The sequence below is a fragment of the Salmo salar genome, chromosome ssa06 (genome assembly GCF_905237065.1).
Source record: "Salmo salar chromosome ssa06, Ssal_v3.1, whole genome shotgun sequence".
Taxonomy (NCBI): domain Eukaryota; kingdom Metazoa; phylum Chordata; class Actinopteri; order Salmoniformes; family Salmonidae; genus Salmo; species Salmo salar.
In genome coordinates this window covers 72,930,954-72,945,463 of record NC_059447.1, presented here as the reverse complement: position 1 = coordinate 72,945,463, position 14,510 = coordinate 72,930,954, and the positions used below count along the sequence as shown (strand labels likewise).

Here is a 14,510-nt window from a genome sequence, read left to right as displayed (position 1 = left end):
TAATATATCATACTAAATGTAGTGTGTTGGATTTACATACAGAATAATACGAAATGCTCTGAGTCCAGGTTGCAGCACTAGGTCTTTGGTGGACTTGGATCTATTATGTTCGCTGTCTTTTTTTTGTAATATTGTATTTGATTTTTCTTACAATACAAAAACATACATAGACAAAGACAGTAGACAACTTAACATTTATGTACATTCATTTCTACAAACATTAATGACATCACACTTGCTCAGACCCACATATTTGTTCTCTACGGCGCTTACTGACTTCTCTCCATAGGTTTACGCACATCTTGTTAGTGCTACCTTTCGATTGATTTCATATAAAAGAATGCAGCCTAGTTGATAGCCTTCATATGGTTTTCATTGCTAATAACGGTGGAAAATTTCCCGGTGGTAATATCGGCTTTCTATAGCCTATAGGGTTATTCGAATAAGTAAGTGATGTGACACAGGCCTATGCCTCTCGAATATTTAAAGACTATTTAAGTAGTTGCATACTGATGCTGTCAAGCCAAAAACCAGATACACAATTCACTGGTCCTTTGTTAACGATTTTTCATTGACTGCTGGAGAAGAAGGGAGTCACTAATACAAAAAGTGAAAGCAAGCAGCCCAGGCAACCATGATGTTGGTTATATTTGTGTAAAGGCTATCAGTGATTGACGAGGATTAGAAAGAGTTAAGGAGATTATCTCGCACATTCAACTGCCACCCCCCCAGCCCCCCACTCACACCCTCACATATGCATTTCAAAATCAAGCCACACCAAAAGTAGCAAACATAGAAAGAAGTGTGTGCAATAAAGCTCATTATACTAAATGTGGAATATCAATATTGTGAAGCAATTATTTCCATTTTAAGACACGTTTACTAAATAGTCAAAGTTTTAGTTTTGATAGGCCTGATGATATCCACCTGCGTAGTTTGCTATTTAACACATTCATTATATTTATATATAATAAACTTAGAGAAGTTGATACTTGGACCAGCTCGAGCATGTTCAAAACTGACTAAACCAAGCGAGCCATGCTGAAGGCAGGTTTAAGTGTGAAAGACTTGACAACGACTAATTGCAATTAATTACGAAATTGTACCCCGCCCTTGTCCGTTTAAATCGACACTTTCAACGTCCATATGTCCTCTAGGGTACCGTGGGAATGTTCATAATTAAAAAACAGAATTATGGATTTCTGGAGTTAGCGGGCGAAAGCGCAGCAAGCTGTCAAGGTCAGGGTGTCACTGTCAATGATGCGGTCTACGGGTGCGATCGTCCCCTCGCCCCGGCACACCCTGCTCCTCAGACAGAGAGGAGAGGCTGCATCTTTCCGCCCCGGCGAGCGGGCACAGGGGGGCCAAGGGAGGAGACCACCACACTGTTCTAGTCTACATTAGCGTGTGCATCCCCGACCCAGAACCCCTGCTTCGTTCCCGACTACTAAAGGGCGATGGGAACCGCTGTCTCTGTCTGTCACACAGCCCTGGTAGATGAGGGGGATGCCCAAACCGTCTACCATTGACACTCACTCAATGATAATCGATCGACATTCGTTTTAGGCAATAGTAGTAACAACACACTTGCATATTCTTAAACTCAACAGGTGCACATTCAATTGTGCTCAAACTCTACCCAAAGAACCATTGGATAAGGCTATGTGGAGTTGACAAAAGCAGCTTAATTTAACCAAACCTATCAAACACTTTATAAATATGTTAAGTATCCTATAAAGAGAAAGTTGCACCTATTGATACATGTCTATTAAAACACCAGAGACGCAGCAATCAGATAGAGTGTAGAGAGATGAAGAGAGAATCGTTCAATAGCCATGCACAACACCCCTTATTAATTCACATAAATCTAAAGCGCGGTGTTTTCTTTCCACTCCCAGTTACAACCTCTGCGCGAGCCTTCGGAACTCTTACTTCACTTGCCTCAGAGCGAGCCGCCTGAGTCGGGTGACGTCATCCTGGCACACAAGAGTTGGGAGTAGAAAGCAGGGACAAGCTAAGTGGGTGAAGGAAGTGGAGTTCTCCACCCTCCGCCTTCTCTGACACTTCTCATAAATATTACTAAGCTTTCATCTAACGACTCACAGCAGAAAGTCACCTCTGCTTCGGGTTTGAACAAGCATTATTTTACCAGTCGTTGTTTATCAGTTAAGAAGAGCATTGTTTTTTGTTGGTTTAGACTATTTGTGTTCCGTGGCTTCTGGACTCTCTTGGTAGACAGTCCGTCTGTTTTGGTGCGCCGCTACGGCAGTTTTTTACCCAACTTTGTGCGCCTTGTTGCGCTCTGCGCAACCAAGGAGCCTTTGCCTCTCGCCCGGTGTAGACGGCTCTCTACACGGCTATCGCGCTGCTGTCCGCACAGCCAGGACTTTGTGAAACTCAACGTCCAGTACTTGCAGATACTCCAAAATCCATCTTGATAGCTGGAATTTTATAATCCTTGGAAAATATACAGTTGGGCGACTCAGGAGTCAGGACTTTACATACATCTATTCGTTTCAGCGAAAACTGTACATTTCATGTTTTGATATCGTTCAGCTGATGCTTTTGCACAGACAGAGGATTTTGATTCTGAAAATAGAAAATAAACGACAGTGTCCACGATGAGCAAACCCGCCGGGTCAACAAGTGGGTGTTTGGATATTCTGAATGTTAAATCAAGTAAGCATACTAAAGTTTATCTTTCTTCTTAAATTATAATTGGTTAGTAAGGTATTTATCATTGTTATAATGCAAACATGTATGAATTGGAAAGTAATAGGATATTATGTGAAAGGCGTTGAAACATTCCGAAATGAAGTCATCGACAGTTTGCGTTTACCTTGGAGTTGCGGTAGGATACATCTGGTAACCCATTTTATAACTTCAACTATGAAGTCGGTTTTGTACAATAATTGTGCATGCTCTTAGGCCTACTTAAAAAAAAATATTTTTATTTTACAACGTAATTTCATAGGAATGGTACTAGGCCTAGCCTATCCATTAATAAAACTAAATTGAGCGCTGTAGGCCTATGCTTCTTCGTTTTCGAGTTTAATTCCAGTTATTTGTTGTTGATAAGTACGGCATTATTCTCTCATAAAAATAACACTGCATATTTCTGCTTGTTTTGCGATGTTTATTTCTAAAAAGATGAGTAAAAGTAAAACATGTAGGACTAAATGTTCCTGAAATTTTGTGCGAAACACCCAAACTATCAAACTATGATTATGTCTATTTGTCAATATGTCTATTTGTCAATGTGTGTGTTTGAGTGTGTGTGTGTGTGTGTGTGTGTGTGTGTGTGTGTGTGTGTGTGTGTGTGTGTGTGTGTGTGTGTGTGTGTGTGTGTGTGTGTGTTTGTTTGACATACACAAATCATTTCCCTTGCATTTTTTTATTTATTAATTATGTTCTATGGTTGAAAAAGATGCAGGACTTTATGGGACTTTGTACATCATAAATTAAAGAAAACATGTGTGTGCAAATAACTGGAATAATGAGACAACAACAATTAGCCTGTATTGTATATTCTGTAGCTTAATGCATGTATTTTTGTTTGTTATTTTGTTAAGTGTTGCTAAACTGCATTAAGCACGTACAAACGAAATATGACTATAACGCATATAGTTATTATTTGTTTCACCAACGGCAAATCTCAGAAAGCAATCTACAATTATTCACTTTCATACTGCTTTTAAATTAGAATAATTCACAATTGTTGTAGCATAATATTGCATGCTTTCCTCCAAGTTCATTGCACACATTGTGGGTGGTCACAAAAACATTTCCCTCAGTTAGTAAAACTCAGTCTAACTTCTTTCAGCAGGTTTTGGGGTTGATGGTAATTACGGTAATGGAATATGCCATATATCTTTAAGCAATTACGGCACACAATGGCGACGACTGGAACCCCTATTGAGAGAAGTTAAAGACGTGTTCCCCCCACACACCAAAATCAAACTTCATTTTTATTTCATAAAATGTTCCTCCAACAGCTTTATGGGAAATGTGCCCGTTATTAGTGCATAATTATAATTGTCTAACGAGGACATTGCGATATTGGATTCATTCCTTATATGATGCCTATACGCCTACTTCTTGGCGTATAAACTTTTCAGTGGCGCAGTTAGGCTATCGCCCAACGTTAATTGATTGTTTCGACGGTTTATAAAGTTTTTTTTTTTTAAACGAATAGTTTTGAGCAACTTAGGCCTATTTATTCGTTTTTGTTTTCAATCCTTTATAAAACCACGTGATATAGAAATGTAATTGCCAACGACTTCTTTGGTACTCTTTGCATAATTGGTGTGTTGAAGTCCCAAATCCTCGCCGAAGTCGATTGTTTTTGATGCTCTGTCGTTATGGGGTCGTATCCGAATTCCCATGCTACCCTTTTTGACGGGTCACTGCATGGTGAATCAATGAGCAGGTGGCAAAACGTCAGTGTAATTACATAGCCTTCTTTTCCCTCCATAAAAAAGACTCCCTCATATACATACAAATATACTTCTTTTAAATAGATTTGAATAAAAAATCTTTACAGAAATCACTTTTTTTCATTTTCTCCGGGGTCGATTTACATACACTTCATTTGAGTTGGTGAAACGAGTTGGTGCGCATTATTCTCTGTGCCGTGTCACTCCCTAATCCGCAGGCCTACAGACCTGCGGGATAAAGCAGCTGTCGAGTCCCATTATGAGGGGGAGTTGGCAGCTTGTAGAGATCGGGGCAGTCAGACGAGGTTCAATGGGGAAAATCATTAAGTTAACACTTTCCCTAATGTCTCCATTGTGTGCCCCCTGGAATTGTCTTTAGAGACCTCAGATATGACGCTTCCCACAACCGAACTCACAAGAAACTTGCGGGTGCATTCCCATGGCCGGACGGCATATGAAGACACTGTACACTGTCTGTTGTCACGTAACTGTGTATTTTGTTTTGTCCTCCTTCATTGAAAGGGAGGGAGGGGTGATGAGGAGGAGGGGTACAAGGCATGAGTTTGGATGCAACATTTATTCAGATAGGTGCTCTTTCCAAGCGCAAAACACCTTTCTGAATCTTGATCTTAAGGAACAACGTACATTAACTTTCAAAATTAACAAATATCAATGAATGAATTTGTATTTATTCTTTCCAGGTCGTATCTTGGATATCCCGTGTAAAGTGTGTGGGGACCGGAGCTCTGGGAAACATTATGGCGTGTACGCGTGTGACGGCTGCTCTGGCTTCTTCAAGAGGAGCATCCGCAGAAACAGGACATACGTCTGTAAATCAGGTTCTCAGGTAATATGCCTAACTACAGTGTTTTTCCAATTTAATGTTAAACCTATTTCAAATGCAGGTGGGGACGTTATCCTAAATGTATCCAAACATGACGCACACATTGGGCATTTTACGCATGGTCATGTTGCGTCTTTATCGGCCAGTCTTGAGTCTGCAGGGTTAAATCTCTCCTAAGACTTGTCTCTGTGAGCGGCCAGCCACCCAGGGCACGACAGGGCCTAATTGCATCGCCACCCAAGGCCATTGACTGGCGCTAAACACAGTCCTGCTTTAATGTATCAGGTGTAATCCAATCTAATGTAATGACACTAACCCGAGGATTTAGCCAACAGTGGGCGGAATAGCCCTACTTATCCTCGGAGATGAGACTGCTGCTGAGCCGCGGGGGATCGAGTCAATAGCTGTGATAATAACACATCCTTCACCTGTAGAATTGCGTCCCAGGAAAATAACTGTTTAAAGGTCCAATGCAGCCGTTTTTTATCTCAAAATCAAATCATTTCTGGGTAACAATTAAGTACCTTACTGCGACAATTACAATTGTCAAAAAGAAACCAAAACAGCTTGTGAGGAAATAGCAAATCCTCAAGCAAGAATTTGCTAGGACTGTCTGTGAGTGGTCTGAGTGGGGAGGGGAAACTGAAAACTATCTGTTATTGGAAGAGAGGTTTGGAACTCTCTTAGTCTATGAACTAATTTACTGGCTGGTAATATCACCAGGCAGGCCAAACTCCATCCCACCAAGACAATACTATTTTCAAGCTCTTATAGTAAAAGGGCATTATCATAGTTTTCACAATTTCACAGTATTATCCAACCGCATGGCGTGGAAATATATATAAAACACGTGAACATCACGTTTTTGACTGCACTGGGCCTTTAACAGCCATTCGCTTCTCCCTCAAACACAGCATGTCATTCACTCACTGTGCCAGAGCCTTCATAGTGTTAAGATCATCGTTGGGGCGGCAGGTATCCTAGTTGTTAAAGTGTTGGACTCGAAACCGTAAGGTTGCAAGATCGTATCCCCGAGCTGACAAGGTAAAAATCTATAGTTCTGCCCCTGAACAAGGCAGTTAACCCACTATTCCAAGGCCCGTTGTTGAAAATAAGAATTTGTTCTTAACTGACTTGCCTAGTTAAATAAAGGTTAAAAAAACATCTCACTATGTATCTTTAGCAGCCGATCTGTTTTCCAGAGTCTTCGTTAGTAACGTTGCTCTTAAAAACATTCCCAAATCTACGAGTGATCCAGACCACTCATTGAGCAACCAAAGAGCAGCATTAGATGTTTTTTGCCCTTCCGCATCACTTTATCTACAGAGGATCTCCGCTAAACATAGAATCAAGATGTTTAGGCTTTAGGTATATCTGTCTGACTGACCGCCGATAAGTTCAGAACAAAGTTAACTCTAAATACAAAGTTGCCAAAGTACTTGCAATTTTTGCAAACAAGTGAAAGATAAAACGATGCTTTAAATGAAATCAGAGATCACTGCATTAAAAGATAAATAGGCAACATGGGCCTATATATTTAAATCATACTCCGTTATTTTTTGCGACTAGGCTACTGTCTGTAATTTTGCCTGAATATGTTGCCTGATGTGTGACAATATGCATTATTATTGGGTAAGGATAATAACCGCTTCAATATTTGCAGACATAGGTGGTAATATCTCTCTAGTCTAGGAGCCGATCCGTCGTCGGTATTGTGGAATAATTATAATATGTTAAAGAGAGCAGCGTTGCTTTTCTTTAGATCCTATCAGTTTCGACACATGGTTGAACGACGCAATTAGCGAACGTTTTTTCTACTTGCTTAAAAAGTTGCCTCGTAAATAACGATACAACTGGTAGGCTACGATCATCGTAATGGTTAATTTACATCCCTACAGGGAAACGAGGCCCAGAGCAATAACATTTAACTGTGATTCTCTCTCTCTCTCTCGCTCCCCCCCTCTCTCTCTCTCTCTCGCTCTCGCTCTCCCCCCCACCCCTCTCTCTCTCTCTCTCACACTCTCTCTCCCCCCTCTCTCTCTTTCTCTCTCTTTCTCTCGTTTCCATTATAGGGAGGATGCCCCGTGGACAAAACGCACAGAAACCAATGCAGAGCGTGCCGTTTGAAAAAATGTCTTGACGTGAACATGAATAAAGACGGTAATAGGCTTAATTTAATCATTATTTTGGCTACACGCCGGCAGTGACATTTCGGTTTGAGGCGATCAAATCGGATGGAAAAGTGTATTTAACGTAATCAGCTGAGAGCGGGGTAAACAGAGGACGTATTCATAACATTCTCATAAGAGGCAAAGCCTTTTACCTCACCGAGCTTTGAACAAAATAAGAACTTTGATAAATAAGGCATTCACAGACGAGTAGGTCTAGTTTACTAAAGAGTATTGTCCCTGCTCTCCAATTTGACAGCCGTTCAGCACGAGAGGGGTCCCAGGACGTCCACCATACGCAAGCAGGTCGCCCTATATTTCCGGGGGCACAAAGAGGTGAACGGTTCATCGACCCACTTCCCGGGCTCGAGCCTACCGGGGCCACCGTTTTTCACTACAGTCACGCAATTGGAGCCACATAACTTGGAAATGAGTGCCGTAGCCAGCACGCCGGAGAGGCAGGCCATCGTTGGACTGGCCCAGCCCACCCCGAAGGTAAGCCCCTGTCCTCGGCTCACCCTTCACTCACGGAGCTGCGCTATGTGCCCAATGAGTCAAGGAGTACAACCAAGCAAGTTGGAAAAACACAACGTGCTTCTTTCTCAACTTTTAAGAGGTTTAGAAGTTGACATTCCGGTCCCGATTCAGCAGCTTCGAGTCACACAATATCTAATTCATATTTTCACCTCCATCCAACGCAGGCAACATGAGTTTATAATTAGACCCACAGCTTAATCTAGTGTTGGTGCTTTGAATTTTATGAGATACACACATATTAGTCACAAATGTGGCACCAATGTATTTGATCACGATATTTATTAGTCCTATAGCACATTATTTTATTCAAATGGAACCCCGAGGCCCTATTTGTTTATATTGACCTCCTGCGTTGCAGTACCCTCACGAGGTCAGTGGCACGCCCATGTACCTCTACGAGGTCGCTACGGAGTCCGTGTGTGAGTCAGCTGCGCGTCTGCTCTTCATGAGCATCAAGTGGGCCAAGAGCGTGCCCGCCTTCTCCACGCTCCCCTTACCTGACCAGGTAAGCCACTATATTCAGTATGGATATTATAGGATATATATTAGCCAATAAGTTACATTATTAGGCTATCCATTTCCAAAAATAAAATGTGCAATTGCATAGGCCTAAATACAGTAATCAAATAATATAACTAATGTGTTCAAACCTTAATTCTCTATCAATATTTTCTTGGAAGTATTTTAGGCATGCTCATTGTGCGGCGCTGACTGAGGTTTGTAATCTGTTTTACAGCTGATCCTGTTGGAGGACGCCTGGAGGGAACTGTTTGTTCTGGGCATAGCGCAGTGGGCCATTCCGGTGGACTCCAACACCCTGCTCGCTGTTTCCGGTATGTAACCCATATGACCAATCAACAGGTTAACTCTATTTAACCGATTAGATTTAGGCTACTTACTATCATACGTTTAGATTATTTTCGTTTCGATTCCATGGGATTTAAATGTGGCGTTGGAAGGAAAGCGAAAATAGAGACAGATTCTCCATTCCATTTATTTGAAGGTATGAACACAGACAACACAGAGTCCCAGCGGTTGAATAACATAATCTCAGAAATACAAGCCCTGCAGGAGGTCGTTACTCGCTTCAGACAGCTGCGTCTGGACGCAACCGAGTTCGCCTGTTTGAAGTGCATCGTCACGTTCAAAGCTGGTGAGTTGAAGGGGGGGGGGTCATAAAAAATGATATTAAAATAAATGATCCTCACTAAAATCACAAGAAGGCAGGGTTGGGGTTAATTTAATTTGAATTGCAGTCAATTCAGCAATTCATTGAAATTCCAATTCCCAATTCCAACTATCTTCCATGCTTTTTAATAAGAAAAATGTGGAATTGGAATTTGGTTTACTCTGAATTTACTGGAATTTAAACGGAATTGTCCCCAGCCCTGCAAGGTCAACAATAGTTTAGAAAAAAAAAAAAATTATAGCCAAGGATGTTAATGCCAAAAACAAAATAGATATGTTTTTTTTTTACATTTCAATGCAGATGTCTGAAGTACTTTGACCATCAATATGAAATGTATATTGACAGTTATGCATTTGTCAGGTACATGTGAATATAATGGCAGTCAGTAACCATATTGTCTGTGCCTTTTCCCTTCAAGCTGTGCCAACGCATGGCGGGTCAGAGTTGAGGAGTTTCCGCAACGCCAGTGCCATCGCTGCGCTACAGGATGAGGCACAGCTCACCCTAAACAGTTACATACACACCAGGTGAGACATTTGATAAAAACTAACAGTTTAGAAATGATTTATTTCTTAACAGATATGCAGACACTTGTTTATTTAAGCTATTTGTTCACTATACCAAAATACTTGGCACACAAGTGTCCAGCCAATATGGGCATATTTCTGTACAGTAGGCTATTATGCACAGCAAGATAGGCTACACTGCAAACAAAATGTAGCTGTTAGAACATCACGAAATGGTCGCCTAATGCCATCAAATGTTGTGCCATGATCCTGTGGAGGTTTTGTCTAGTTTCTGGTTTGTTGCGTCATTGCCCTGTGGATGTTTGCTGATTCCTACAGATTTTTGGGTTCTAATACCATTATATGGTTAACAGTAATGTGCATTATCTTGAAAACTGCAATGAAAGTATATGCGCTGTCCCTGTTTTGCTCCCTTTGTGCTCACGAAGTAGAGGAAGAGGTGCATTAACTGAAATGTTTCTTTTTTTAAGTATGCAAGTCAGTTAAGAACACATTCTTATTTTCGATGACGGCCTAGGAACAGTGGGTTAACTGCCTTGTTCAGGGGCAGAACGACAGATTTTTACCTTGTCAGCTCAGGGATTCGATCTTGCAACCTTTTGGTTACTAGTCCAACACTCTGACCTTTCCATTACTTGAACGACGAAGGATTGATTTATTCCCAGTTTTTGAGTCTTAACTTTTTAAAAGATACTTGATGAGAAGAGTATTGTCCAACCCATCGGGTATCTCACTGCACCCTCATATGTCATGTCTTGAAATATACAGACAGACGAATGAAAGGTACATTTACACTGCAATTCTTCTGACATCCATCTTTCCAACTCCGCCCATAACTTTTGAATTTTGTAACATTCCCAGAAGGCATAAATTCAGCTTTGTGTCAGTATAACATTTATTTGATCAACTCTCAATCTTGAGCAAATGGCACCACTTTACAACCGAGTGTGTAGGCTAATAAGGTTTAGAGATGATGCACCAGCGGAGCGTATAGCGCCCCATTCACCATGAACACATCAAGTAGCCTAGACCTATAGACGGAACATATTTGTAGGACATTACATTTACTGATAGATTAATCAACAATCAACGCTAACTAGCAACAAAATCACATTTACAGTTAGCAATCTAGCTAGTGTAGCATAGGCCTATAGCTTAGGCCAATATGCACAAAAAAGATATCTGTTGAGCAAAAATATAATATTTAGAGTTAGCAATCTAGTTAATGTGTTTTCAGTTCCCACTTCCTCAGGTGGTGCATTTTGTAGCATATAGGCTAGCCGAGGTCAATATGAACAAAAAAGATGTAGGCAAATGAATCACTTTAGTGCCCTAAAGAAATCGGATCATTCTGAATCCCAATTTGACAGATGGCACATGAAAATATCAATCATACATTCCTTGGAAACGTTAGATGAACTAGCTAACTTATTTCTTGAATCATACAATCTCAGTTGAATAGAATGTATTCTAGAGATCTGCCGCTAATGGAAAGTAATTGTGATATAACTTTTTGTCCATATCGCCCAGCTCTATGAGCGCATCCTAAAAACATACTTGATTACATCTCGATCCCCACAACTAACAGGGTAGGAACTAGACAGACTCTTATTGGGGACCATGACACAATGTCTTGCCTGAGCAAACTAGGACCTGTGTGAAACATTCCTGTGTGGTCATTGAATGTCATGAGGACCTCCTGTCAGAGCCAAACGGGGACGTTCTCGAATGGTCATTAATCATTTATTGTAACCTTCTGTCGGTAGCAGACCAGGACCTTTACTGCATGTCCCCTTGAGTTTACTGAATGTCCTGAATATAACGCCCCATTGGAACAACCCGGGGACCTTTTTGTAACGTACCCTAACGATCATGCTGCGTCCTTATTGTAACGTTTTGTCTGTAATAATCCAGGACCTGTCTGAAACATTCCCTTGCAGTTATTGAATGTCCAGAGGATGATGTTCTGTCAAAACCAAATAGGAACCTATTTCTAACGCTTCCTGGTCATCAAAATACTTTATTATAACGTTATAGTGCGACCAAACTAGGACCTGTACTGAACGTCATCTTATGGTCCCGAGGTTAACGTAATGTTTTGATGTTCCTATAATGTTCAAAGAACGTCAGTGCGAAAGCATCTCACCAAAACCCTAAAATGGACCTAATGGGAACGTTGCCTAATGTCCTTAGGATGTTCCGTTTGCTGGGTACTTGGTCAATTCATATAAACTGTTACATACAAGCAAAATGTTCAGGGAGTCACTGTGCAATTAGAAAACAGTCACAAATGAAATTTAAAGGAAATGAAATAATTGCATCTTTCTTGTTTTTGTTATTGTAGATATCCAACTCAGCCCTGCCGCTTTGGGAAGCTGCTCCTGCTTCTACCAGCTCTGCGGTCAGTCAGCCCGTCCACCATAGAGGAAGTATTTTTCAAGAAGACCATCGGGAATGTGCCCATCACAAGGCTCCTGTCTGATATGTACAAATCAAGCGATATATGAGTTTATTTCCCCTGCTTTCGAGTGTCTGCAAATGCTCAGACACAAATGTTCTAATGAGCGCATGGCAAGTTGAACTTTAAGAACTGAGTAATTTGTAAATTACATGCATATTGAAGACAGTAAAAAAGCTTGATTTTACCAAGTAGAACAATCATCTTTGGGTTAGGCTTAAGTTTTGAGGATGTAATTTCCCTAATAGAATTGCCTAGCCAATTTAAGTAGGTTACAATTTCACAAAATACTGCAATCTCTGGTTTTTACAAAATAAGGATAATCTTCAATTGTAAAGACTTTTACAGTGGAATGAGCCATCTGTCCATAATTGATGAACCTATAAAAACATGGAGATGTTTTTGAGTGTCTCTAAGACCAATGAGCTTCACAACAAATGCCCTTTCAATCTTTTATTGCATTGTTCAATCTGAGTGAATGGAAGAAACCAAAAAAGATTACTCGCAACTCGAGCCACGGTCAAATGTGATATGGGTTGCACTTGACCCAGTGCTGAAACCAAAGGCCGTGGAGCGTCACAACTGCCGAAGAGGAGGCACCACCTCCTCAAGATGGGACAACACCGACTGTTCTCTACAAGCTTGTGTGATGATCCCATACACTCAGAGGATTGAGAGGAAAGAGCCGATCAGGGCCCAATATTTTTTATTTTTGAATCTATCTGGATTTCGCCTATCAGATAGGATTAAATGTATAGAAATATAATCAATAGAATGGGAGTCCCCATTCAAGTATATGATTAGTCTGTTCTATTAATTATATTTCTATGCATTTAATCCTCCCCGATAGGGGAAAACTATATACAGTACCAGTCAAAAGTTTGGACACACCTACTTATTCAAAGGTTTTTCTTTATTTTTACTATTTTCTACATTGTAGAATAATAGTGAAGACTACATGATGAATCATGTAATAACCCAAAAAGTGGTATACAAATCAAAATATATTTTATTTGAGATTCTTCAAAGTAGCCACCCTTTGCCTTGACAGCTTTGCACGCTCTTGGCATTCTCTCAACCAGCTTCATGAGGTAGTCACCTGGAATGCATTTCAATTAAAAGGTGTGCCTTGTTAAAAGTTAATTTGTGGAATTTATTTCCTTATTAATGCGTTTCAGCCAATCAGTTGTGTTGTGACAAGGTGGGGATGGTATATAGAAGATTGCCCTATATGGTAAAAGATCAACTCCATATTACGGCAAGAACAGCTCAAATAAGCAAAGAGAAACGACAGTCCATTACTTTAAGACACAAGTCAATTCGGAAAATGTCAAGAATTTTGAAAGTCACAAAAAACATCAAGCGCCATGATGAAACTGGCTCTCATGAGGACCGCCACAGGAAAGGAAGACCCAGAGTTACCTCTGGTGCAGAGGATAAGTTCATTAGCCTCATAAATTGCAGCCCAAATAAATGCTTCACAGAGTTCAAGTAACAGACACATCAAAACATTAACTGTTTAGAGGAGACCGTGAATCAAGCCTTCATGGTCGAATTGCTGCAAAGAAACCACTACTAATGGACACCAATAAGAAGAGACTTGCTTGGGCCAAGAAACACAAGCAATGGACCTTAGAATGGTGGAAATCTGTACAAATTTTAGATTTTTGTGAGACACAGAGTAGGGGAACGGATGTTCTCTGCATGTGTGGTTCCCACCGTGAAGCATGAAGGAGGAGGTGTGATGGTGCTTTGCAAGTGACACTGTCTATGAATGATTTAGATTGCAATGCTCACTTAACCATCATGGCTACCACAGCATTCTGCAGCAATACACCACCCAAATTGGTTTGCACTTAGTGGGACTATAATTTGTTTTTCAACAGGACAATGACCCAACACACCTCCAGGCTGTATATGGGATATTTTACCAAAAAGGAGAGTGATGGAGTGCTGCATCAGATGACCTGGCCTCCACAACTACTCAACCCAATTGAGATGGTTTGGGATGAGTTGGACCGCAGAGTGAAGGAAAAGCAGCCAACAAGCGCTCAGCATATGTGGGAACTCCGTCAAGACTGTTGAAAAAGCATTCCTCATGATGCTGGTTGAGAGAATGCCAAGAGTGTGCAAAGCTGTCAATTTGTGGCTACTTTGAAGGATCTAAAATCTATTCAGATTTTTTTTTTTAATTGGTTACTACATGATTCCATGTCTTCACGATTATTCTACAATGTAAAAAATAGTAAATATAAAGAAAAACCCTTGGATGAGGTGTGTTAACTTTTGACTGGTATTGTGTGTATATAACTGGCCCTGAGGACTTGACAAAAGCTGTTTTAAGCTCTCAA

At 40.7% G+C, this 14,510-nt stretch overlaps 1 protein-coding gene across 1 annotated transcript; it reads left to right on the top strand.

Moving 5' to 3' along the window:
- The first annotated feature begins 1,889 nt into the window (after positions 1–1,889).
- On the top strand, positions 1,890–13,108 carry LOC106607971 (nuclear receptor subfamily 2 group E member 1). The gene is made up of 9 exons (XM_014205507.2): positions 1,890–2,679; positions 5,138–5,283; positions 7,353–7,440; positions 7,708–7,943; positions 8,344–8,490; positions 8,722–8,818; positions 8,989–9,138; positions 9,593–9,701; positions 12,046–13,108. The coding sequence occupies exons 1-9, from the start codon at positions 2,622–2,624 to the stop codon at positions 12,206–12,208; spliced, it is 1,194 nt and encodes a 397-aa protein (XP_014060982.1). The 5' UTR covers positions 1,890–2,621; the 3' UTR covers positions 12,209–13,108.
- Positions 13,109–14,510: the final 1,402 nt, after the last annotated feature.

Coding starts and splice junctions, on each gene's coding strand:
- LOC106607971 (XM_014205507.2), top strand. CDS start 2,622: ATGAGCAAACCCGCCGGGTCAACAAGTGGGTGTTTGGATATTCTGAAT. Junction 7,441..7,707: donor CGTGAACATGAATAAAGACG/GTAATAGGCTTA, acceptor CCAATTTGACAG/CCGTTCAGCACGAGAGGGGT. Junction 8,491..8,721: donor CGCTCCCCTTACCTGACCAG/GTAAGCCACTAT, acceptor TCTGTTTTACAG/CTGATCCTGTTGGAGGACGC.